Here is a 24644-nt window from a genome sequence, read left to right as displayed (position 1 = left end):
TGATCCATCGATCCAATTGGTCCTGTTTTATCTCGAAACGGATCGGAGTCGATAGGGAAAAGGAAAAAGAACGCGTTGCGTCGCACAGAGTCATTAGTCATTTCCATTGGTTTGCCCGTTGAGCAAAATGTCCTGGCCTTCCCGATCTATGCGATCCATCGATCCGTGGCCCAACCTTGCGCCCTGCAAGCTGCTTGTATCTGGAAACTAGCGAAAATCTTTCCGAAAACTTCCGGCAAAGAAGGTTTGCAATTTTTATCAATCTCTTCATAAAGCACAACGTTCTGTCCCCCCCGATCTACGCGATCCATCGATCCGTTTGCGCAGCTCGATCGGCATCGGCGTCCTTCTGCGGGAGCCAGTATCTCGAGACGGATCAACTTCGATGGGGAAAAATAAAAGAAAAAGAATAAAAAAAAATAACACCGTGGCTATTAGAACGCGAATATCGCGTGCAGATCATCTGTACGATTACTTTGTTCTTTATTTAATGGCCCCACTGCGTGCCTATTTTCTATTACGTTCCATTGACGGGTCGATCGAGTGTACTTAACACCGGCGAAAAAAGGAAACGCCACAGTGTCCTGCGCGAAATTACATGCAAATGGCTAATTACCGAGATATGCGCCGCTGGCCAAAAGTGTTTGTTTAACGGACTGTGGATCTTTATTGCGTTTGTTGCTTACGTTCTCGAGATTCGGGGTGTCGGGTGTTAAATTGTTGCCTGGGGATCTGGCGATTTGCATCGAACGATTTGTTGTAGACGATTTTCTAATTGGCATACAAACTGCAGTTGCAAACTGTGCATCGGTGAATCTTCCCCGAGCAAAATATCATCATTTCCTTTGGGATTGTTGCTCGAGAGAAGTTTCAGTAGACAATGTTAATGGTTAAAACGTAATAGTTAATACGACGTCTCGCTTATATTCAGTTCAAATTTCGGACTAGTACACGCCTTCGACCGGGCTTGGCTATAATGTCTGATCATAGTGCACCGTATCTACTTACGGCCGGTCCGAGCCTCGTTTCCCACTAATCTTTTCATGTCGAATGCGAAGACTTAAATAAGGACATTAGCGGCGTCTATGGGAAACTAAGTTGTCCTCTAATCTCGTGCACTTCCGCCTGCAATTAGCCCTGAAGAATTCTTCCAAGTATCTTCTTCAGTCGTGCTCGAACAAAACAGATTACAGGAATGAGTTCATTCGTTTCCCCTACAAACAGTTGCATCAGCTTTTGCGCTGACAATAGGCCATCTTTCTCCAATTACCAATAAAATTCTGCCATGTCGTCAACGAGCACCTTCGCTTTCCTAAACGTTCAGTCGAACTCGAATGGACAAAATAAAAGAAAATCTCTCCCGAAGAACATTCTCACGAGGATTTTGCATTAACAATAAGCCAACAATCTTGCTGCATTCTGCAACGAAATTCTGCCACACGATGCAGGACAGCTCTCACCACCAACCGCAGTGGATTCCCAAGCGCAAATCACCGCAGGCTCGTATAATTGGATCAGCGGCAGCGCTTCGGTAAGCCATTGGCGCGACGTTCGTCGAGGGGGAGCAATTAATTCCTTGGTGCTCGGCGTTTAAATTCGTCAGGGCTGGATCGCGCGAGCGCCCGGATGTTTACGACGTCGGGCGTCGCGGGGGCTCACGGGAGCGCAAACGCGCCGCGTCGCTGCCGCGCAGTAAATACCGGTATCTGTTGCCGTAAAGTTCAGCATCGGTTTTCCTCCGATAGGAAGAAAGACACCGAACGGAAAGGGGAGACCAGTGGAAGGAAATGCTGAGGAAAGGGTCGTAGGGAAAGAAGGAGAACCGGCGGAGGGTTAGAGGTAGTTCTGGCTGTCGACGAGAAGGGGGGATGGCTAGGAAGCAGAAGAAGAAGAAGAAGAAGAGGAAGGCTTGAAGGGGACAGAGAAAGAGGGGAGCCTATTGAAGAAGAAGAGGAAGACGAAGAAGAAGAGGAAGGCTGAAGGGGGCAGAGAAAGAGAGGACCAGCCTAGCCTTGTAATTTATGTCCCGCGGTACGCCGCGGCCGCGTTGACAGTTGAAACACGCCGGCGACTCGGATTGGCCGGCTCCGGGCGCCTTATAGGGTCGCGCGCATGCGCGGTACACCGCCTTGCGACATCCATCAGAGACCGGCTACCAACTCTTTATCTTTCTCCTTTTCCCTAGGCCCCGTCGTCGTTGCCCTTTGCCGATGTCAACCGAGCCGTAATCCGCTGTCACTTCCCCGGCTACCGTGCCTCCGCGCTGCCTCTCCTCTTCCTCGGCCGATAGGTTGTTGTCCTATTTCGCCTATTCCGAACAGCCGCGGCTAGCCGACAGCCGAGGCTGTCCTCCAGCGAGACGTCCCCCCCGACGATGTCCTTTACGGATCCTCCGCCTCCGTGGAAAGTGTCTTCGCCATGTTCGGGACCCCGGTTCCCTTGCTTTTACCACCGTCGGACCCTTCTTCGAGATCGACTCGCACGGGGAGGATACGGTGCCGCGGTTTTTTGGCGTCATCGGTATCGGTGGCTTTTGTTCCTTTAGTCTACTGGAGCTCCTCCTTTAATTGGAGCCTCCTTGATCACTTTCACCGCGCGTTTCTCTTTTGCCTCGAACACCCGTCGGTTTTTCTTCGGCGCGACACCGTTCTAGGAGTCCTCTTCTTCTTCGTCTTCTTCTTCTAGGTCTCTTCTTCCAGGCTACGCCCACCGGTGACGCTGAAGGACGCCAGGTTTCGATCGAACCGATCCTCTTTTTTGAATAGGCTTTTCTATCGGGTTCCGTTTGCGTTCGTGATGATCAGAGGCCGTAGAGTAGAACAACGCAAAGAAGCTTTTCCATGATAGCGTTATACTCGAGAGAAATCATTTTCTTTATTTTAGAATTTCTATAAGAGAATGTTATGACGATATCGCTCCAGATCACTAATTTAAAGTGCCGGCGCTTCGGAAGAAATTCTTCGAGAAGCCTTTGATTTTTCAAAAGAATTAATGAATCGCAGCTTGGTTCGTTCTTCCCCAACGGTCGGACAGGTTCGAAAGGTGAGGATCCCGATGACTTTGGGGATGACTAGGTCCCTAGATGATTCGAGGCCCCGATCGACCGGTAAATATATAGTTCCGACGCACTCGAGCCGATCGGCATTAGTCAGCGATTCGTGGAACCTCTCGCAACTGTTCCGTTTTCGCCGTGGCAGCCTTCAGGGTTATGCAATTGTTCAGCTGCAAGGATAGAGGTGGAAGGATACGGAGCGACGATCGGCGGCGGATGATTGGGCAATACCGTCGATCAAAAAGTATCGGAACGCGACTGCGTTCTAAGAGAGTTTCTAAAGTCCTCGACTCTTGGTGTTTGTTCCAGCAGCCGGCCAGCTCGCAGGAGCGTGGCAGCGGCTTGGCTGTGGGGCGTCAAGGGGGGCCCGGCAGCGCGGGGGGGCCCGGAGCAGTGGACCAGGCGAGGGACCTAAGTCCCTGCCTCCCCGCGTCCATGGGCGACGCTGCACGACCCACCACCTTACCGTGCAGTCCTCCTGCCGCCCACCATCACGGGCCCCATCATACACCCCTGCGTCAGACCCACTGTGGCACGAACAACAACTGCTACGACGGACCCACCACCCCCTACGACTCTAGGGACTACGATTCGCCTGGAGGTGGGTTGACTTTCCTTCGTACCTTCCTTTTTCTACCTACAGCGTCGCCCTTTTCCCTCGAAAACGTCTCTCATTAACGCTTCGCTTGACGACGCCATCGTTAGCTTCCATAAGTCCTTCATTCACACTGTCTGCATTCACCTAGATGTCCCTCGATGTTCCTTCGTTGGAGCACTAAGACTTCGGTTCAAGACTAACGTAACATCATTCAATTCTTCTACTGTCATTATACTTTTGTAGTTCACTGAAATATCTTTTTTTATAGGGCAAAGGACCCAATTACTCTGGGGGTATATTACTTATCTTAAAACATAACAAATATTAAAAAAGATATATATATATATATATATATATTAACTGATTTTAACGAAAGAAATATCTTTCTTAATATTCGTCACGCTTTAAAAATAAGTGTAATTAGTATACGCACAGTAATTGGGTCCCTTAATCGAAACGCATAAAATCTGCAGTCTATCATACTTGAAAAAAATCGCGAGAGTTAGTGTACCACGCAGACGTCGTCCCGGAAGGATTGAACCGATTCGATGCGTTTTAAAGAAATAAATCAAAACCGGCAAAACTGCCAGGAAACACGAGTTACCACGACATAGAGTTCATTCGAAAATATTGGCCGGAGTGCAAAGGTTTAATTCGAGAAACGGTGTGCGGCGTGGTAGCGTCGTTAGGGATGTAAATCAGGCATCAGGGAGGGTTTCCAAGAGGAGCGCAATTGATCGTTTGTGTACCGAGCAGGTGGACAGGAGTACAGGAACAGCAACAGCAGCTTCGAGAACCCCAGCGACCTGAGCATGCCGCCCCAAACCGCCCACCACCACCACCATCACCACCACCACCACCACCACTCGCATCTGCATCCGCAGACTCATTCGCAAGAACAGCAGACCTCGGAGCATTTGCACGCTATCCCGAAGCTGGAGCCGCCACCCACGCCGCCGGCGCAGTCCGAGGACGTCCCGGGGGTGGTTTGCGCCGGATGTGGCCTCCGGATATCCGACAGGTTCTACCTGCAGGCCGTTGACAGGAGGTGGCACGCCGCCTGTCTTCAGTGCTCCCATTGCCGTCAGGGACTAGACGGCGAGGTTACCTGTTTCAGCAGGGACGGAAACATCTACTGCAAGAAGGACTACTATCGGTGAGTCGACGTCTCATGTTTCTCTATTAGCACACCAACACAGGAACCCTGATTAATTGCGACCGTTGATCTGTGAACCGAGACATTAGCACAATGCCGCAACGCGGACAAGATTTATGCGGACCGAGCTTGCGAGACCCTTTTTACCGCGCTTTCGCGTTTAGTTAATCATCTTGACAGCCGCCGGCACTCTAATTCCGCCGGCCGGGGCTCGGCGAGTTTCATTTTCTAATTGTTCAACACGGATTTTAGCGGAATTTTGGAGTAGAGTTATTAAACGTGTTTAGGCAAGCGGCCTCCTTGGGAATTTTATGGAAGTTTTCATGTTGCTGGGATTGAGGGGTTGTTGAGAATTATAGGGAAGTGTTCGATTAGATCTTTTAGAGACTGTAAATGGAATGTTGAGCTTCTTGAGAAATTTTGCGAAGCTTTACAGCGCCCATGTCTAAAACTTTAGTTTGAATTTGATAAAAATATTAACCCTTAGCACTCGAATGGTGACTGTAAGGCACCACTAAAAATTCCTGTATCATGATTCAAAATATTTTTTACATTATTAAATACGTTTGCATTTAATCAATTACTAAATATTTCAGTATTGTACGGGTAAATTGCACCATTTTCATATGTATAACATGAAAAAAGAATATATAGAAGGGAAATATTTTAGGTCTGAAGAAATGTTTTGTTTTGGAGTTGAAATAGCTTCGAGTGCAAAGGGTTAAACTAGTCCCCTTAGAGACTTTTAATTTTAATTTTAGTTTCCACTCTTTGCTTTGGAACTTGTTTAAAGTTTGGAACAGCTTAAAGTTCTTAGAACAAAATTTTAATCTGAGATAGCCGTCCGCGAGAATTTTAGTGAAATGTTAAAATCGTGCTGCTAAGGGGTGCTAACAAAATAGAGGATTCATACGGCTCCGATCGGATTGTGTCGTATCGGTCCACAATGTTGACACTCCCTCACTTATCAATTCGCTCTTATCTTTCGCTCTGCTACCTATGAAGCCTCACGCAGTCGGTTGATAACGTTCCCCGGTAAACCAATTAGACGAAACCGCAAAGTCTTTCGCAATTATATCTACAGTGCTTCCCGAGGAAGTTTATAGTCCTGTGGTTAGCCTGCTATCTTCGCACGCGACAGATTATCTTTGTCGCATCGAAGACTTCGGAACCGCAAAACCAGAAGCTGCGCCTACAACTTTTAAAGAGACACGCGGTAAATTAGTAACACTTACTATAACCGTTCGATTGAAATCGAGAAACTATGAATCGAAAAGTGGGCAATAGATATGCACTTCCTGTTCTACGCAAAGAGTACGAAATTCTTATGCAAATCAAGAGACGAGGGTTTGTTTAATTTCTACAAGATATTGTCAACTGCTGGGAATATCTTTAAACCAACTAAATTACTAATTTTTATTTTATTGACAGGAACTAGTTAAATTATATGAAGCAGATATCCCAATCAAATCAATCTCTTCTATCGCGAATTTACTAAAAAATTTAGATAAAATTGTGAAATTTATTAAATGACAGAGATCGAGATAATTTTCAATATAGCCCCACGTAAAAAAGTTGTAACATTTTGTAGTATTTTCTCTGCAATTCCGAGCAATTGCAATTTTTCAAAAATTCATTTTCACACAATTCAATATTAAAAAAGTTATCGTTTCTTTAACACGTTCACTGCCACTGTAATTAACACTAGATTTACGAGACCCGTCAAAACGGCGGATTCTAATATTTTTAATTCACGAATATTGAGATTGCAAACATGGATCCACGAGGAATTATTTAACAAATTGATTTCTCTAGGTATATATTATTACAAAAATGGCTACAGATTTTGATGGATATATTCACGTTATTTTTGTAAGGAAATGTAAAGTAATAATTTTTAGTGCTCCGTAAACCTAGTGTTAACATAGATCTGCAAGAGGTATATTTTCAACATTCATTCCGGGCTGACGCAAGAAAAGTTTTGGAAAGTGGCGTTTTTATTTTCCCACGAAATTCCAATCGCAATTTTTTCGAAATCTTTCTTGCCCGTCGTTCAGTAAATCAATGGTGCTGCTTGCTGGAGAAAAGTCAAGTCGTCCGGTACAATTAGGAAATTTTGATTTCGAGGGAAAAATCTCGCGGACCACTACGTATTGTTTGGCCGCTAATAAACGGAACAATGGGGGAGCAAAGCGGTCGGGAAAGGGCACGAAATTCCGCATTGTCCGGGAATCGTTCAGCGGATTTTCGTGCGGGTCGAAATCACGGGTGACTAGTCCCTTAGCGCCTTTACCTGTGGAATGGCGGCCAGGTAAGCCGGGGATTATCGTCCGTAGCCGACGCGAAATATGGCGGAACAGGTGATTTCCGGGTATTCCCGGCCGACCGGGGGGCGCAATTGTTTCTCGGAATGGAAATCCGAGCGGCGAACGGACGACGCGACGTGAGAGAATTCCTGCTGCGCCAAGTGCACGCGCGCATGGGAATTTCGTCTGGTAAAGGAACCGCGCGGAATTTCAGCGACATTCCCGCATTTCGCGGAGAAGGAGAAAGAAAGAAAGAAAGAAAAAAAAAAGAAAAAGAAACCGGCGTCCACGGTTTTTCTACGGGCACACCGGAAATCGAGCCGGTTGCGCAACTTCCTGCGAATTGTTTATCGATATCGCGCGCACCGCACCGGGCGAAAGTTGATTAATTCGCGAACGGATCGCGATGAATATCCCGGGGAAGTTTGAGGGACGAGCGGTCGTTGTTTGCTTTCCGCGTTGCAACTCGAACGCATTAGTTAGGCGAACGATAGCCGATGATGTTTAATTAGCGGGAACGTAGTCGTCGATTTCTCGGAAATAAAAAACTGCGCTACGAGGCGATCGAGGCTTTCGATGAAAATTAGAAGCGATTTTTGAGCTTCAGAAAATGAGGTTACCGTTTTCCGTGGAATTAGTAAATTGCGGATTTTTCGGCAAAATAAAAATTGCCCGCGTTGATTGCAAGAGACTGGAGCCAAAACACAATATCTTGGTACCTCTAAAAATGTTCTGGAAATAATATATCGACATTCTTAAATTTTTGTGATCCCATTATTATCGTATTCATCTACTCAGTTTTCCCTAATGATTAGCTGTATCTTTCAGTACTTTCGAAGTAGTGAAACGTATCATTTTGAGCGCATCGTTATATAAAATGCATTTTTACATGACAGAATTGAAAGATTGCACACAGCTGATCACACTAAAAACAATAATCCACGATTCGAAAGAAACGCTCGAATTCTCGCGTAAAGAATACACAATTACGAGTAATCATGGATTGCAGTATCTGAAGTATCTTATTAGATTAATGCACCACAAATAACTTCAGTTGCAAGTATAAATATATGCCTGTTTCAACAATCCTGAAAGAGCCCATCTCTGAATATTAAAAATTGTGGCAACGAAGATGGAGGAGATCGTGGAATTCGCATGATTTTCGCTGGTATTTTTGCGAGCTCCGACGCGTGCGAAACTGCGTATCGTTGTTTTCCGAGCGTCGGGCCGTGCGACGATAATTTTTTGCTGTTCCACGATTGTTAGCGGATGATTCGCCAGCGCCGACGGCAATTTATTGTCAATTGCGTGCACGTCGATAAAACGGGGCCCTTATCGTGACGGGCCGCGTCGCGTCGCGTCGCGCCGCTCGTCTGCTCGAAGCGATTTCCAAGCCTCGTCGCCGTCGTTTCGTTGCGCAAACCCGGCGCTCTCTCGGCTTCATGTCCGCTTGGAAAACGACAACGAACGAGCAGTACGCTCGTATGTTCCCAAGCGTCTTCGTCTTCGAATGGCCACTGGAATTACAGAAATTGCTTCCTTGCTTGACTTGCTGGCGTGACGAGCGTGGACCGACTATTCTTGGCGGGTCGTAACGAGCTGACCCCGTTGCCAGGATTGTTCGCGATTGAAAATTGTTAGACGCACTGCGGAAACTAACTATATTCGTCCTACGGCGTTGCGGTCGTGTCGCGACGCGTCGCTGGGAAGGAAATTCTCATATTCGTTACAAATCCATGGAATCTGCGTTGCACATCATGCTGAAGTCAATTCTAGCAAATTTGTACAATTATAGAAAAATAAAAATTTCTTAAATAGTGAATCATAGATCAAATAACAATTTTATAAACCTTGATCACAGGCTTGTACGTTGTGCACATTATTCTGAAACGTACTGAACAAACAACAGAATAAAAATGTGGCAATTAGGCTGCGGATTTGATACATTTACGACAAAATTGTGGTTCAATTTAAAGTGGCACGAAGGTGAAGAGAATTCGGAGACAACAGTGTATTATTATATAATACACCGAAGCACAGAATACAAACAGAAATAAATAACCGTGTTACTCTTAATATTTTCATTTTGTAGACCCACATAAATTTTTACAAGAAAAACGTTAATCAACCACCAAGCTCGTGTAAAATTCTTGTATTCCTCGCGCAACTCTGAGACACGAAGAGACAGCCAGGTTCACACGAAAACATTTACGAGCACGTTTCCGTCGATTCTTCAGTTCGAAACATGTGTACGGAATATCCCTCGTTGTTCATACATCGATAGGCATAGTATCGAGCAGATGTGTCCGTGGATCCGCCGCGAACAGCTGGGATTTGCATAAAGATCCCGGTCATAACTCACGGAGGAGAGTCGCGGCACGGTAGGAATGAAAATATCAACGTTCGCCGTCCGTCGTAATTCCCGATTGTCTCGGGGCCGATCACCGGGCGAAATAATTTAAAGGTTCACGGTGGAATATCTCGATGGACGTTAGGCGGAGAGACAAGAACATCGTGTTGGGGGCCGAGGAAGGCCTCACACGGCGCGGATATTAGCGTACTCCCTCGATCCTGAGCACACGGTCCGCTCCTACGTACGTACGGACTGACCAGTCCGTGAACTAATGGTCACGACTCGACCATTTACCTCCGGCGAAGCGTCGATTCTTGATAAGTAAATCACCGTCGATCTACATTTCACGAGCGACGGACGATATACACGTGCAACGGCTAGGACGTCATCGGGACCGGTGCACCGAGGCGTCATCCCCCGGATGTCGGTGCACTTGCTCCGCGTTGTCCTTTTTCGAAAGCGTCGATATTGCTCGCTTATTCTTCCCACTTCCGGCTTTGGCATCGCTCGACAATTTTCGAATTATTTTCTTCCATTCGGCCTACTTAAGGGGGCCGGCAGGCATTTGGCCTTGAATGTCACGCTATGTTATCCTGTGCCTTTTTTCTAGACATTTTATGTCTTAAATAAGTAAGTAATCAATTAAAAATGCATACCACCGTGTTTGTACATGTCTTTGCTATGTCTGTATAGAGTCCTTTTTTCGATACGAACTCTAAATCTCTTGAAATTAAGAGAATCTTTCAGCGGCAGCCATCTTGTGACGTCATATTTGCTTCAGAATTCGAATTTTCTGCCGAATATTACAAATTACTCCACAATGAGGTAGAAATTCGCAATTTGAGCTCTATACAGACATAAATTGGACTTTTAGGAAACACAATTGACCACTTCTAAACTGCTCATTGCAATATTGAAGCGATAGTTTGAAAAGGTTTTGACCCATGCATACGTATATGGATTTCAAACCCTGCCGGCCCCCTTAATGCCACCTTCGTAATGGGATCGTTAAGGACCGCAATCTTGCTATAGAAAGTGTTTAACACAAACCCTACCAAGCGTTTATAGCATCTGCTGAATATTGCTTTGTAAAAATGGAAACCCTGAATTTATTGAGATTCTCCGTAATTTTCTATATAATAAGTGCCTGGACAAGGAATTTTCGTAGTTTCAATAACCGTAAAGTATAAATCCGGCCATTTTGACCGTGGTAGGTATAGTGTTAAAGAATATAGAATTTTTCTAGAATTCAGAAAAAGAATATAGAATTTAGTGTTAAAGAATAGAACGTCTACTATCTTTAAAAAATATTAACCCGAACGTTGATATCAATGGATTTATTTATGTTCTAATGTCTATAGAGAGTTGTGGGTAAATATAAAATAATTAAACCACGGGAAAAATGGCAATAAAGTGATGTGTAATGTCTGGGGAGGTGTACGGAAGTTTATGCGCGTTTGAGAAGGTGTACGGAAGGTTTATGTATGCTTGTGAGATCTCTGTAAGGGCCCTTTTGTGTTTTTATGGAAGATATCGTTGGATTCCCGGAGGTTTCACGCGATTTCGGTAGCGAAGCGCCCAGCAGAGAGCGTTTTGCCCCCTTTGTGCTCTTCGTACGCTTCTGCTCGCTCGTAAACGCGCTGGTATGCCTCGAAAATCACGCCAGCCGATCTCTGAAGCAACGCTCGAGATCGGCAACGATAAGAGCCCGGTTTTATCGCGCGAAGGAGGACGCGGTAGGGAAGACACCCCGTGACAGCTACGAGATTAGACTTCGCAGAGCAAAAGGTCGACTATCAGACATTTAAATGTGTGTACCGATGACTCGTGTGTCAGCCGTGATTCCCGGTGGCTGGTACCGAATTAGAAAATTCCAATTGCTACACCACATTCTCCGCTAATCACGATTTCCATCTCAATCCCACCTACGATCAAAATCTTCGCGATCTAGCTGGACAAATGCTACTTGCAGACGATAAAAAGCTCTTAGAACACGCGGACTACAATTCTGCACATAAGAAAAATTTGTTGATAATTTTTCTGTTGCCCAAGCGTCGCTCGCACCCTTCAATTTATTCATTTAACCCTTTCCGCTCGAAGTTATTTTAACTCCGAAACGAAAGATTTCTTCGGACCTAGAATATTTCCCTTCTATATATTTTTTCCATGTTATACATACGAAAATAGTGCAATTTACTCGTACAATGCCGAAGTGTTTAGTAACCGATTAAATACAAACAACTTTAATAATGATACAGCAATTTTTAGTGGCGCCTTAAAGTCGCCATTCGAGTGCCAAGGGTTAATTGATTTCAGAATAGGTCCCTGTAGTATCGGATAGGTAAAATATTTTCTACTGAAAAGAAGATTTAAATTTATAGAGGAGCTTCGACTCATAGTGGATTGTTTTCCCGATCTTCTACTGTTTTTTTAATTAGTTCTCTGTCTGTTAAATTTGCAAGAAAGCCGAAGGGTGTCGAACAAAATTCTAGGTACACGTCGGTACTGTCGCATGATCGTTCCAAAGTGGGACAGGATTTTCCATAACGATCGTAGTCCTCGGTCGGCCTTGTTTCCCCATTGTCGCTCCGGACAGGAACTTCGGTCGCGTCGGATAGTGTGTCGGCGATACGCGATATCTACTAGGATGCGCCGCGCGATTCTCCCGTGATTTACTCGCGCGGCACTCGTAAATTAAGCCTTGAAATTTGAGAACGTAGATTTCCCGTTGATGCGATTGTGTAAGACGAGCCCTCCGGCCTTTTTGCACGCGCACGGATCACGGCGATTTCGTTGTTGTTTCGTGCCCGAGATGCAAATGCTCCGCTCGCCGATTACACACAAGCCCTGCCGCCGGAATCGGCCGCGACGACTTGATAACGTGCTTTCGGAACACGCCAGCTTCCTTCTCCCTTTCCTCGGGCCCCGAGAAGACAATTTAGGCAAACCCCTTATTTCTTACAACTTGCAAAAAGAAATCCGGGAACCTATCGACGCACATTCAATTGGAGATAGCAGAACGATTTTTAGCAGCCAAGTGCTACAATATTCTTCGATCCCATCGAGCAGTTTCACCGTAAGCAGGGTCAGTTTATTGGTGACAATTCGCAGAAAGGCTAACGACTTTGAGATTAAAACAATTCTTAATGAAGCAGAACGATTTCTAAAAATTACACAATAAAAATTGTTGGCACCAACCCCAAGAACCATATAATATAATTTGACCGATTAAAAAAAAAATTTCGACCGATTAAAGCTATTAAAAAAGAAAATAAATTTCTATTTCACTCCAGTCTGTTGCAATTCAGGTAGAAAATTTTTACTTTGCATAAAGATCCGCAGTGTAAATATAATAATACCATATAATACATTGACATTAGAAAATTCTTTTGATGTTTCTGCTATTTTAAATGACACGCATTAGTTTTTTTTTTTTTTTTTAATAAACGCATAAAATTCGCAGTTTAGCGATACAATGTTCCTCGGCCGCGTCGACCATTTTGTTCGCGAGCGGACTTCGTGTCCGTTCGAAGTGTCCCGGCAGTCGGTGTATCAGGTGAGACGGAACGGTGTTCACACGTCTGGCGACGTTTGCACGCGAGTCCTGCACTTCAGGCTTCGCTCGCGGAGCAGTTAGGTGTCCGCAATGTCTGCATGCGCGGTGCCGCGTGTGTCGTCATACACGAGTGACAGGCAAGATGGAATAGCGCAGACATCCCGTCACGACACGGCTTCAGGCCCGAAACTCTCTTATCTGGTTGGCTCGCATGTGCGATCTGGTCTGTTGTCGCCGCATAGCACACGGCGCGGCGGCTGTTATTAGGCGACGACGACGACTTGTCCTGGCTTTGCTCGGCTCGGCTCGGCTCGGCTCTGCTTTGCTTTGGCTTGGCTCGCGTGTCCGTGCACTGAACCCGTCTTTCGCGCGCGTGACACCCTTTCCCAAGGATCGGAAGGAATTATTTCCAGCAGCGTTTCTAACCTCCCGGAATCGCCTCGGTTCGGATCCATTGATCCGACCGGACGAACCGTTCAGCCGTCCAGGCTTTCTGCTCTCGGCTTACTGGACCGGAAGCGGTGACGATGATCATCCGCGATCGCCTAAACACCCCCGCAAAATTTGTCTGCAACACGCCCGCCAATTCCTCGCGTCCCCTCCGATAGACCTCTTCTTCAAGAAGGACGTGTCTATTCGAAATATCCTGACGGCCGGAGCTCAGTTCCCAAGGTGATTATGGTTTTGAAACTAAGGGAGTCTAAAAACCTGCAAAATCCGCTGTTAAATTGTTGAAGAAATTTTCTTCTCTTCGAGAAGAAAATGTTGGAGGCAACGGAAAGAATTTGTTGCAACCCAACATTTTTGTGCAAGCAAACATCAATATACTACAGGGATTTCCCCATATATGTCAACATTTATCGCTCGATGATAAATGTCGCCACTATCGCGGGGAATACCCCGTGAGAGGCCTCGGACGCCGAGGAGTGTAAAAATAACACAGCTCGGGTATGTCTTCTGAACGATATATGTCGTTGGCAAGACTCGCGTTGTTGACATATATCGATAACTCACTGTATTTTCAATTCGTTAGAACCGTTAGAAAGAAAGTACAGAATGTTTATCTAACCCCTGTCTCTTGCAATCGAAGCAGACAATTCTTACTTTCCATAAAAATCCACGTTTACGAGTGGTCTAGCTTTGGGAGACCTTTTACTCCGTCGATTCTAGAGATCCTGAAGAAGGAGATTGAGATGTTTAGTGGGTTAGGTTTGGATCAGATTGTTCCGTTTTATTCGCGATGAGAGGTTCTTCCATTGTTCTGTTAGATGAAAGATTGAGCATCATCTTTGTGGTTATGATGTGCACACCCAACGAGGGACCTTTAGTACTGATATTACGTGATGTTTCTACTAAAGGAGAGGCTTTGGATAGGAATAATTAGATTGTTTCATCTGCGGAATTTAATGTTCAGGAGGTAGATTTTCAATCATTGTTTCTGGCATTAAATTATTGGTCTTTCACCAATGTGTCTCAATTTCTGCGGGTCTTATAGGCGGACTTAGGGGTAACTATACCATTCTTAAGGAACAGTTCTAACAAGCTAAAAATCAATAGCTGAAGATCTGATCTTTGCGAACGAATCTATTTGTGAACAGAATCTCTGTTCTCTGTTCTCTTACATGGCCATTACGCTGTGAAATATTTTACAAAAGATGTTCAGCAGAATCAGAGTTGAGGTTAGGTCCACGCTTTTAACACGTTAAGTGCCAAATATCAACCCCAGAGATTCTTACAAAATCAGAGTAATTAATGAAACCAAAACTAGAAATTTCAAATATATTATAGGGGATGCTGTCTTAACCCCTTCGAATTCGAAAGACCCCAATAAAATTCGGTTTATCTGGATATCTTGTAATAAAAATGAATTTCTAAACCCAGTCTAAAATCACTGTCAGTCATACGTGACTGAGGTGGCAGTTGACGCGTTAAAAACAGCTATCACAAGTTGTCTACAATGTGCAAGGAACTATCCTAACATTTTTCACAACCACGCGTCCTGAGAAGTCTCACTTCCACAGTCTCTATTCCCCCGTAATCGGTCAGAAACAATCTCAACTTTCACATCCATAAAACACTGCACTCACATGCCTCTCAATCGTCATCCTTCCAAACTTCAGCATCCAAACTTCGCTGGTGGCGTTCAGGTGTGGCAAATCACCCCCAGGTCTCACCCCCCTCCGAACCCCACAATCAGGAACAATCTCCACATGTATCATACACTGTATCGACGTCTGCCAGTTCACATTCTTTAAAACTTTAGCACCCTAAGTTCGCCAGTAGCGTACAGGTGTGGCGAATCTCCACCCCCAGGCCTCATCCCACGAGTTCCACAATCTCCCCCAGAACCGATGGACCCACGGCAGTCTAAAAGCAGCTTCCCCTCTCTCTCTCTTGGTGTCCTGAAATCGAGACGGTATCCTGAACACAGTCTCGCTTTCCCCGCTATCTGTCCGTTATCAGGCCCGTCGGGCTCCTCTCCGTTCCGGCAAAAGGAGGAACAAAGTGTAGCCTGGTATCCGACCGGTGACCAGATCTTGATATTTTGACAGCGTACAGGATGTAATTAGCGAAAGAAGCCGGTGGTAGTGCATACGGGTTTTTAGCCGTGGTCGTCTTCGTCGTCGTGGCCAGGTGGACCCCCTCCCCTCCTGCATGCGTCCCGGCAGCGTTATCCGTTTCGTTGCCTGGCTCCTAAAAACTGTTAACGAGGGGGCCACTTTCCAGGGAAAATTACGCTCGCGAGCCTGACCACCGTACACACGGGATCGAAAGTATGGCAGCTCGCGTGCCGTCTCGGCCCGGCCCGGTGGCTTCGTCGTGAAAATTGCTTGCGCGTAAAGAGATCGTTGCTCGCCGTGCCTAAGAGCTTCCTGGATTGTTCCGTTTCCTCGCGATGGTCCCTGGCACTTCTCTCTCTCTCTCTCTCTCTCTCTCTCTCTCTCTTTTCTCCGTCGTGCCCGGTTACGTCCGTTCGGCTGGCACCGCCGTTAATATGAACAGCGTCGGTAATCGAAGCGTGTCCAGCCCCCTGATCGCTGATAAATTGCTCTAATGCGACTAATGAACTACCCGCAACAAGATCCGAGGCGAGCCAAGAAGATGCTTTTGTTGGGAGACGCGCGGCTGCGATGATGATGGCCGCGCTTAGGCTTCTTGCTTCTCTCTTTCTCTCTCTCTCTCGCGCGCGCGCCCGCGCCCGTGCGCCAGCGAGCGTTCACGAGGGAAGTTCAATGCCGGCGGGTAATTAATTCGGGGCCTGTCTCGCTCCGGGGACCTTTCGGAATTTCTTGCCCACGTCAAACAAATTCGACCGTAAACCATGCAGATTTGTTACGTAGGCGGATTAAACGACCAGCCGTGGACCATGGTGCTGGGTTAATTAAATATAGTCCAAGGTTAGGGCGCTTCGGCCCGAATTCACACCCCTGTGCTCCTAATCGCAATTTTTCTTCTTGAAATTTCTTGTTGAAAAAATTGTCGTTCGGTGCAAACATTGTGTCAGTCAATGTTTGTCTTATACCCTTGCACTACGATTTATTTCACGGATCATTAGAACTTTCTCGTTCTATTTAATAGAAATTGAGAATTTATAAATTTTCAGCGGAACCAAAATAGAATTTCATTTCGGTTCGAAGGAAATCAATAATATATTTAGTAGACTCTGGTGTAGAATCTTCGTCTTAACACCAGACCTTAAGTGTCTAATCGTCGTTGAATAAAATAATTGTGATAAAATTTCAGCGTAGCTTGCGTAAAGAAGTAACATCCCTTGACACAACTTTCGTTCTGTAGAAGTTTTATTTAATTCCTCGATATTTAATGATCAACCGTTTCGACTTGCACCGTTTTTGAAACAGTGAGATACAGTGAGCCTCAACTGTGAACTTTTTGCAGCTTGTTCTTTCATTCAGGTCAAACTTGTGGACTGTAGATATTTAATCGGGGCTCGAAGGGAACTTGCAAGTACGTACAGGATCTTATCCATGAAAGATAAGAATGAGTGTAACAGCCTAACACTTCCTCGATGCAATTACTACATACTTACGTGGAACAGTTCTTGGATTTTCTAACGTTGCACGGTTGCCCTGATGATTGATAAACTGGCAAACTGGTAAACAAAGCAACTTCTTGCGCCGGAGATTGTTTTCCTGGTGAAAATGGCAGAAAACATGCATTTAATTGTGCAAGACGGAACCGTTGATAACTGGCCATGTCGATCGAGAAAATCCGGGTGTGTAAAAACCATGTCTGTGGAAGCCTGGTTTTACGATCACTTTCGGAACGACTTAAACCAACGACTTGAAACATCGTTTAAAAATCGCAGAAAATAAGAAAGAATATCATACTTGATTCTGAAAAACCGGAGAAGAAAAATATTTGCAGTACGTAATATTAAAGGCGAAACAGTAAATCCGCGTACAATACGACTAAAAAATTGTTTAAGAACGTACACGGTTAGATACACGCGTCCTGTGTGCCAATATATGTGCAGGCTTCGTAAACAATTTTATAAAGTGCTACTAATTGATTATGAATTGTAAATTGAGCCGAACGCGCTGGTCCAAATTCCAGATTAATGAATAGATTAACACTTTGACTGCCAAACCAGAAACCTCAAAAATTCCTTAAAATCAAAGCGTTATTTAATGAAATAAAAATTGAAAAAAGTTAAATGTATGATACTGACCAGTCCTCGAACTTTCTTGCATTTTAAATATCCTAATAAAATTTGGTACAGTGAATATATTAACGTAAAAATTCATTTTAAAACCTGGCCAAATAATTCCGTCACCCACATATGGGTGACGTGGCAGTCAACGTGTTGACGGAGGAGACGGTCGAATTTCATAATTTTTCGATAAATTGTGATCTGTCCTGGGCCCGCGTGCCCGACGGAGCCCGACGATGTTGTTCCCGGACGGTTGCACGTTTCCACGTGTGTCACGCGAGGGTAAGGAGCGGAGGGGTCGTTAAATTTACCAACGATTCCGAGTACCGAAGGGTACGTCAGATCGGATTTGCCGGAACGTACGTTCCTGCAGGTTTATTTTCGCTATTGGTAGTCGAAATCATTGCCGGAACCGGGCGTCCCCTCCTCCTCACGCCTCCGATGGGTTTTCGGGGGGGACAGGGGAACCAGGAGACCGAGGGGCCCGGGCCCCGGGCCCTGCCACTCATTATTTATCGAGTAAACTCGTACCAGCGCCACGTGGGACGCTCGACACGCATAATTTATCGCGTGGCTTTTTTGCATACAGCGAACGTATGAACTTCGACGGGGATCCGCGCACGAATTTCGATCCGCGAACGAAAATTTCGCCGCTCGCACGGATCGTTCACAAATTCTCCGATGCGGCATCTTCAATTCTGAATGAAGACGCTCCTGTCTTCACGCTGTCTTCCACTTACAGGTGATATTTTCACTTTCACGGAAATCGTTTTACATTCAGTTTCCAATGCGTACTGTGCGAAACTGCGTGTTTCTAATACCACGAAAATTATTTTAATCGTGTACTTTCACTGAACATACCGAAGCAATCTTTCCAGCATCTTTGCAAACGAAAGCATTGCAGCCCGTGGCAACGTTCGCAGATTCCCAAAGCGAGTTGACCTTGGAAGATCGCAGTTTTCGGGAAAGGTTCCCGGAACGCCGAGGGCAAGAGATACATTGTTGCACACGGCGATTAAGGTACCATTTACGGTCGACCGAACAGAGGGAGCAATTACGTTCACGATAAATCACCGGGTATGCCCGAACGTTGCTCAGTATCTGCGGAATGTCATCATATTTTCGCATTGGAAGATACACGGCCGCATAAAATTCACTTATTCCTTGTAGAACCGGCGATACGTTTGAACCGGTTCGCCGGAGAGCATCCTGCGACGCGGCGCGGCGCGGCGCGTCCGCCGATGGCTCTGTTTTCTCAGGACTCTTATACGACTTATCTCTCCCCCGGATTCTGGTTTCTTTACAGTTCCGCAGACACTGTAACCTTAATGCTTCCTGCGAAACATCTCCGCTTTAATAACCGTGATTCATTCCGTCCAAGAAGGTGACAGTTCCTCGATCCCGCCGCCGTAACTTTCTCCGAGAAATCCAATTCGGATGATAACTCCCTTGAAACGAAGTGCCTCCGTTCAAATCAGCCTAAATTTCAATCCGAGCAATTGATCAGCGGCGGGATCAAATATTTGACGAGCGAATTAAAAATCGACAAGCTGTAATTTACATCGAGTTTGCCACACCGACATTCATTTACAAATCTCGAATTTTCTCTTCCATTTCTGGGAGACCTGGCTCTTAAAGCGTCGATCAAAGATCGTTAAACATATCAAAGATTGAAAGAATTTTGAGGTTAGCAAAGAAGGAAGGAAATCCTGGCACAAGTTCCTTGCGGTTGATGTAGACAATGTTTATTTCTCAGTGATTACAAGTCCCTATATGGACCACTGCATGAACACCACGTCAGAATAGAAGGGTTTCCACGTCGATAGGATTGATAGCACTTCAGGGTACGTCCGAAGAGGGTTCGCTAGTTCCTCGGACGGAATTGCAAAAGTAAGTAGATCATCCAGGAAGGAGAGGAAAGCGGTGAATTTCGTTGAGCCAATTAGAGCCTGCAGGAAGACAATGTCTACGTCTAGATGGGATCGTGAACGCTAAATTCAGTCATCGGAGCGGTCGGGCCGCACGCACGCAGCTTTATCCGCCGAGACGTTTACAGCGATATATACTTTACGACTAATATCCGAGCGCAACGAGACACGTACGCCTAACACGGAGATGCGCATTAGGGGCCGTTGCTGGTGCAACACACGCCATGGCCACGGTGCGTGACCGCTGCCACCATACGACTCAGACCTCGAAGAGGAAGAGAGAGAGAGAGAGAGAGAGAGAACCAAACAACTCGGACCCCGAAGAGAGAGATAGAGAGAGAAAGAGAGAAATCCAGGAAGTCTGAACGCGACGCGACGCAACAGAGATCATTTCCCCGGCGTTTTTCGTCCGCAATTAGCTGCCTCGTCCTCTCCGCTCGTCTCCTTTGACAGATGGTTATCGTTTTTACGGGTTGCGGATTCAGTCGACTCGGAAGCGCACCACTCTCGCCAGAAACCAGCCAACTATCCGCCAAAAACTCCTTTAAGGAAGCTCGCCGACCAGTTTCACTTCTTTCCGTTCGGGCCCGGCCGATTCGAACCGCTGCTGTGATCATCTGTGATCGACGTTTAATGACTCTGTTGACCGCCCAATTTGTGCGACTCCGATGGAATCTCGGAAAGAATTGGATAATTGTATAGGGGATTCGCGGTTCTCGCTTTTGCTCGATTTCCTGTGCTTCGGTCGCGATTAGCGTCTCTGAAGAAATTGACCGAGTGAACTATGAAACGGTAAAAGATTCGGAAAATCGAAGTTACGTTGTTTCCCATGGATAAAGCCGATTTGCCAGAATCGACGCAAAACGTTTTTACTTTCCATAAAAATCCCGATCACACGATCAAGGTGTGATCGAAGGAAATTTCGCACAAGAGTCCATTTTCTTTACGAAGGTATGATTATTGTTGAATGATTGGATGATCGAGCGAACAATGGACGCTCGTGGGAATGGATCGTGCAACAGAGAGCAGCATAATGGCGTCCAGAGGGCCCGGTCGAACGTCTCGCTGCCGAAACGATCGCGAAAGGACATTTCTTCGTTCGCAGGAAGTGGTCGCCTTAAATCAACGGCTCGCAAAGGAAATAGCGAGTGGTAATTGAGCCATAACCCTCGGCCGGCGAACACACAAATATTTCAGCGCCGGGAGCTCGCTCATAATTTAGACCTCATAATTAAGATGCGCCGCGCGGACTCCACGGACCCGCTTCGAACCCCCTGCTCGACTCGCGTCGTACGCGCGAGAATCCTTGCTCGAAAAAAGACGAGCACGAGCCCAGTGCGACCAGTCCGGCCGAAAGATTCTCACGAAAATAGATGCGACCTGTTCGGGACCGGCCGTGGTCCGTGGCCATTTTCATTTTTGAGCTGGTTCGTAGAACCCTCTTGTTGGCCTTCTTGGTCCACGTTCTTGCACGTTCACCGGCAAACTTTATTCTGGAAAGTCTGATGAGAGCTGAAATTTAGTCGATCAGGTGAAATCGGCAGAGTTAAAAAAGAAATTAAAAAAGACGAAAATTCATTTTTTAAGATGCACGTAGACTTGAGGCAACTACGTATACGTGTACTATGTACCACCGCCATTTGCCAAAATTGTCCCGGACAATCGCAACACAAAGAAACCAAGCAGGAATTTGTTTCTCTCTTTAACAGCTTCAAGGAGTTGTAAGCAGTGCCATTTTTATTAGAAATACATATAATCTGCTAGTTATTACTTACCTCTCATGTCTGGCCTTCACCCCATAAAGAACTTACATGCAAGATCAAAATAGTATCGTCATAAATTTCTCGAATACAAATTAATCAATGCGAACAAGTTACCGAGAGCACAACAGTGTCCTAAAATTCGTCCGAAGCTTCTACTTTCATCAAGGATATCCAATCTATAGTCTAATGATCGTAACAGCTTCCCCAATCGACTGACTGCAAATTCAGAGCACTGGAGTGTTCGAAACGGTGTTCCTCGTTTGCTATAGTCGTCGGTATCCTTCAAATTTCATCTCCCACGAGATACACGACAATCCGAGAGCCGAGTGGACACTTCTGAAAAACACAAAGTTCCCCCATCACCATAATCATTTCTCTCACGCACCGTCAGATCAAAGAACCGCCCAGTCCGCCATAAAGATTACAACACATCCTCGACGGACCAGCGTTCCCATATCGACGACCCAACGATCCCCTGAAACGGTCTCTCGGAGTAGCCGAAAATCGATCGACAATTTTCCCGGGCTACCAGAAAAAAAGACTCGTTAACGACCGAGAGCGAGCGATAAACCCTAAGCGGTGTGCGGTGGTTCGAGCCTGGCCGCCATAATGCGTCAGGAATGCAGGTCCCGAGGGTATCTTCGAAATCGGGCGTTCGTTTCCCCGTGTAGAGTTTACGTCCTCTAATCAGTCGCCTGAAGGGTCCGATTAGACTGCGGCCGAGATAGCGTTCATCGAAGATCCGTCGGGATCTACTATCTGTCCACGGGATCTACGTGGCCCGGGATTTCGACGTTCCCGGGGCCCGAGAACAGCCCTGGCCAGGGACATAAATATGATAGAGTCATGACCCGGGCCCCGGAGGATCCACGCACGGTAGAAGAGACACACCGTGAACGTGTGTGCTAGTGCGTCGCGTCGCGTCGCGTCGCACGGGTAACATAATACGCGTGCACCGACGCTCTCGCACTTCTCGGACATGCATCATCGGTAGCCGTCCCGGTGTCGCAGTATTTCTCGGCCCCTTTCTTAGATCGTAACACGGTGGAGGCACCGAGTTATAGCCCGGTGCCTCGTTATCGTTGCACCGACTGCACTCTGGGGGTGGCTGCACTCGCGGACTGATTAATGCCGCGATTTTTGGGAACGCATGCCCCACCGCACGGACCGCGGTCGCCCGTGGACTTCAATTTTGCGACGGGTGCTCGCTCGAACCCATTACTACTTCGGTGACTTCAATTTTGAGACAGGTGCTAGCTCAAACCATTTGCTTCTTCGGTGACTCCAATTTTGGACTTGTGCTCGCTCGGAGCCTTTGCTTTATTGGGGACTTTAATTTTGGGACGGGTGCTAGCTCGAACCCTTTACTACTTCGGAGAGTTCAATTTTGGGACGGGTGCTCACTCTAATCTTCTGCTTCTTCGGAGACTTCAATTTTGTGACGGGTGCTCGCTCGAACCCTTTACTACTTCGGAGAGTTCAATTTTGGGACGGGTGCTCGCTCTAACCTTCTGCTTCTTCGGTGACTTCAATTTTGGACTTGTGCTCGCTCGGAGCCTTTGCTTTATTGGGGACTTTAATTTTGGGACGGGTGATCGCTCGAACCCGTTACTACTTCGGTGACTTCAATTTTGGACTTGTGCTCGCTCGGAGCCTTTGCTTTATTGGGGACTTTAATTTTGGGACGGGTGCTCGCTCGAACCCTTTACTACTCCGGAGAGTTCAATTTTGGGACAGGTGCTCGCTCAAACCCTTTGCTTCTTCGGTGACTTCAATTTTGGACTTGTGCTCGCTCGGAGCCTTTGCTTTATTGGGGACTTTAATTTTGGGACGGGTGCTCGCTCAAACCCTTTACTACTTCAGAGAGTTCAATTTTGGGACGGGTGCTCGCTCTAACCTTCTGCTTCTTGGGAGATTTCAATTTTGGGATAGGTGCTCGCTCAAACCCTTTGCTTCTTCGGTGACTTCAATTTTGAACTTGTGCTCGCTCAGACTCCTTACTTCATCGAGAACTACAATTTCGGGACGGGTGCTCGCTCGAACCCTTCACTACTTCGAGGACGCCAGTTTTGGGACATGTCGATACTCGCTCGAACCCTTACTTCTTCAAGTACTAGTCTCCGAGAGTGTTTACACGAGAATTTTGACTCGGTATCTGAATCAATTGTACAACCCTAAACTTCGAGGGCTGTTTTCACCCCCGGAATATCAACGACAATAGCTAAAAACAGAATGTGTCCCCATATCGAGTATATAAAAATAGTATAGTTCGCATAATTTATAGTTTAAAATTATTTAATTTTTAATTTATAGTTTGTTAGTATAACAGCATAGTTTGCATTGCTCTTTTAAAAGTCTCACGGTAGCATTTATTTAAACATCACACGAACCAATGACTTTTAGTGTTCCATGGTTCTACTATGAACACGTCGACTGCCTGTAAAAATGAATTTCATTAGTTTCGATTACAACGATTGAATTGCTTCGATTTTGAAGGATTTTTTTAGGGTTCATTAGTTCTAATGTTCCGGTACTGAAACATTTACGACGCTAATCGGCTGAAAATCTTTCGACTCGAATTAACGAGGTTGAAACCGCGACACATCAAAGGGGTAATTTATGCGCAGCATGTTCTGCGATTTTTCGCGGCAAAAGCTTGTCGGTGTGCGAAAATAAACTGACGCGGCGGTATCTCGGCTGAAAAGTCAAGCGACACGGCGTGGCGGGGCGCGGCGGGGCGCTGGTGAAATATCGGCGAACAATGTTGCCCGGCGATCGCATTTCCATTCGGTACGGCAAACAAAATTATCGTTATCGTCGTTCAAGAGTCACGCCGGAATTATCAGGGATTAATATGCCGAGCAGAACGGCCGCGTAAAAGGAATTGATACGGCGGTAGTTGTAACACGAACGGCGATGTGACTCCTAGCGGGGCGCCATTGCCCGTGAATCTGATAATGGCAAGAAGGTATATCGAAGGTGTACAACCGCCGACCGGCTATCATTCGTATTCGCGGCTGCATCCTGCGTCTGATACATGAAGTGTCCTGCGCGCAGGTGTCGCAGGACAAATACGCCCGGTCCCGGCTATCTCTCATGCGATCTACGACATCGCGATATCCGAGCTTCTTCTTTTTGCCACGAAAATGAGGAATCTATTCAACCAAACTGAACCTAAACACTGTATTACATGTCACACCACTCGTACATTACGTCACAGTCATCGTAGCTCCGCCACTGCATTTCACGGCCGAATTAAT

General features: G+C 46.2%; 1 protein-coding gene across 2 annotated transcripts in view; it reads left to right on the top strand.

Annotated features, from left to right (window-relative positions):
• The window catches only part of LOC143356381 (protein apterous-like), a 69237-nt gene that overhangs the window by 16103 nt on the left and 28490 nt on the right, over window positions 1-24644 (top strand). The window contains exons 2-3 of one of the 2 annotated variants that reach the window (XM_076792029.1): window positions 3365-3653; window positions 4407-4806. In XM_076792029.1, the coding sequence (XP_076648144.1) occupies window positions 3365-3653; window positions 4407-4806 (689 nt within the window). Of the gene's footprint in view, window positions 1-3361; window positions 3654-4406; window positions 4807-24644 lie in introns of both variants that reach the window. The other variant, XM_076792028.1, reaches the window with a different exon arrangement.

This window comes from Halictus rubicundus, chromosome 8 (assembly GCF_050948215.1).
Source record: "Halictus rubicundus isolate RS-2024b chromosome 8, iyHalRubi1_principal, whole genome shotgun sequence".
NCBI lineage: Eukaryota > Metazoa > Arthropoda > Insecta > Hymenoptera > Halictidae > Halictus > Halictus rubicundus.
The sequence above is the reverse complement of the archived record's forward strand: the minus strand, read 5'-3'. Positions and strand labels throughout refer to the sequence as shown.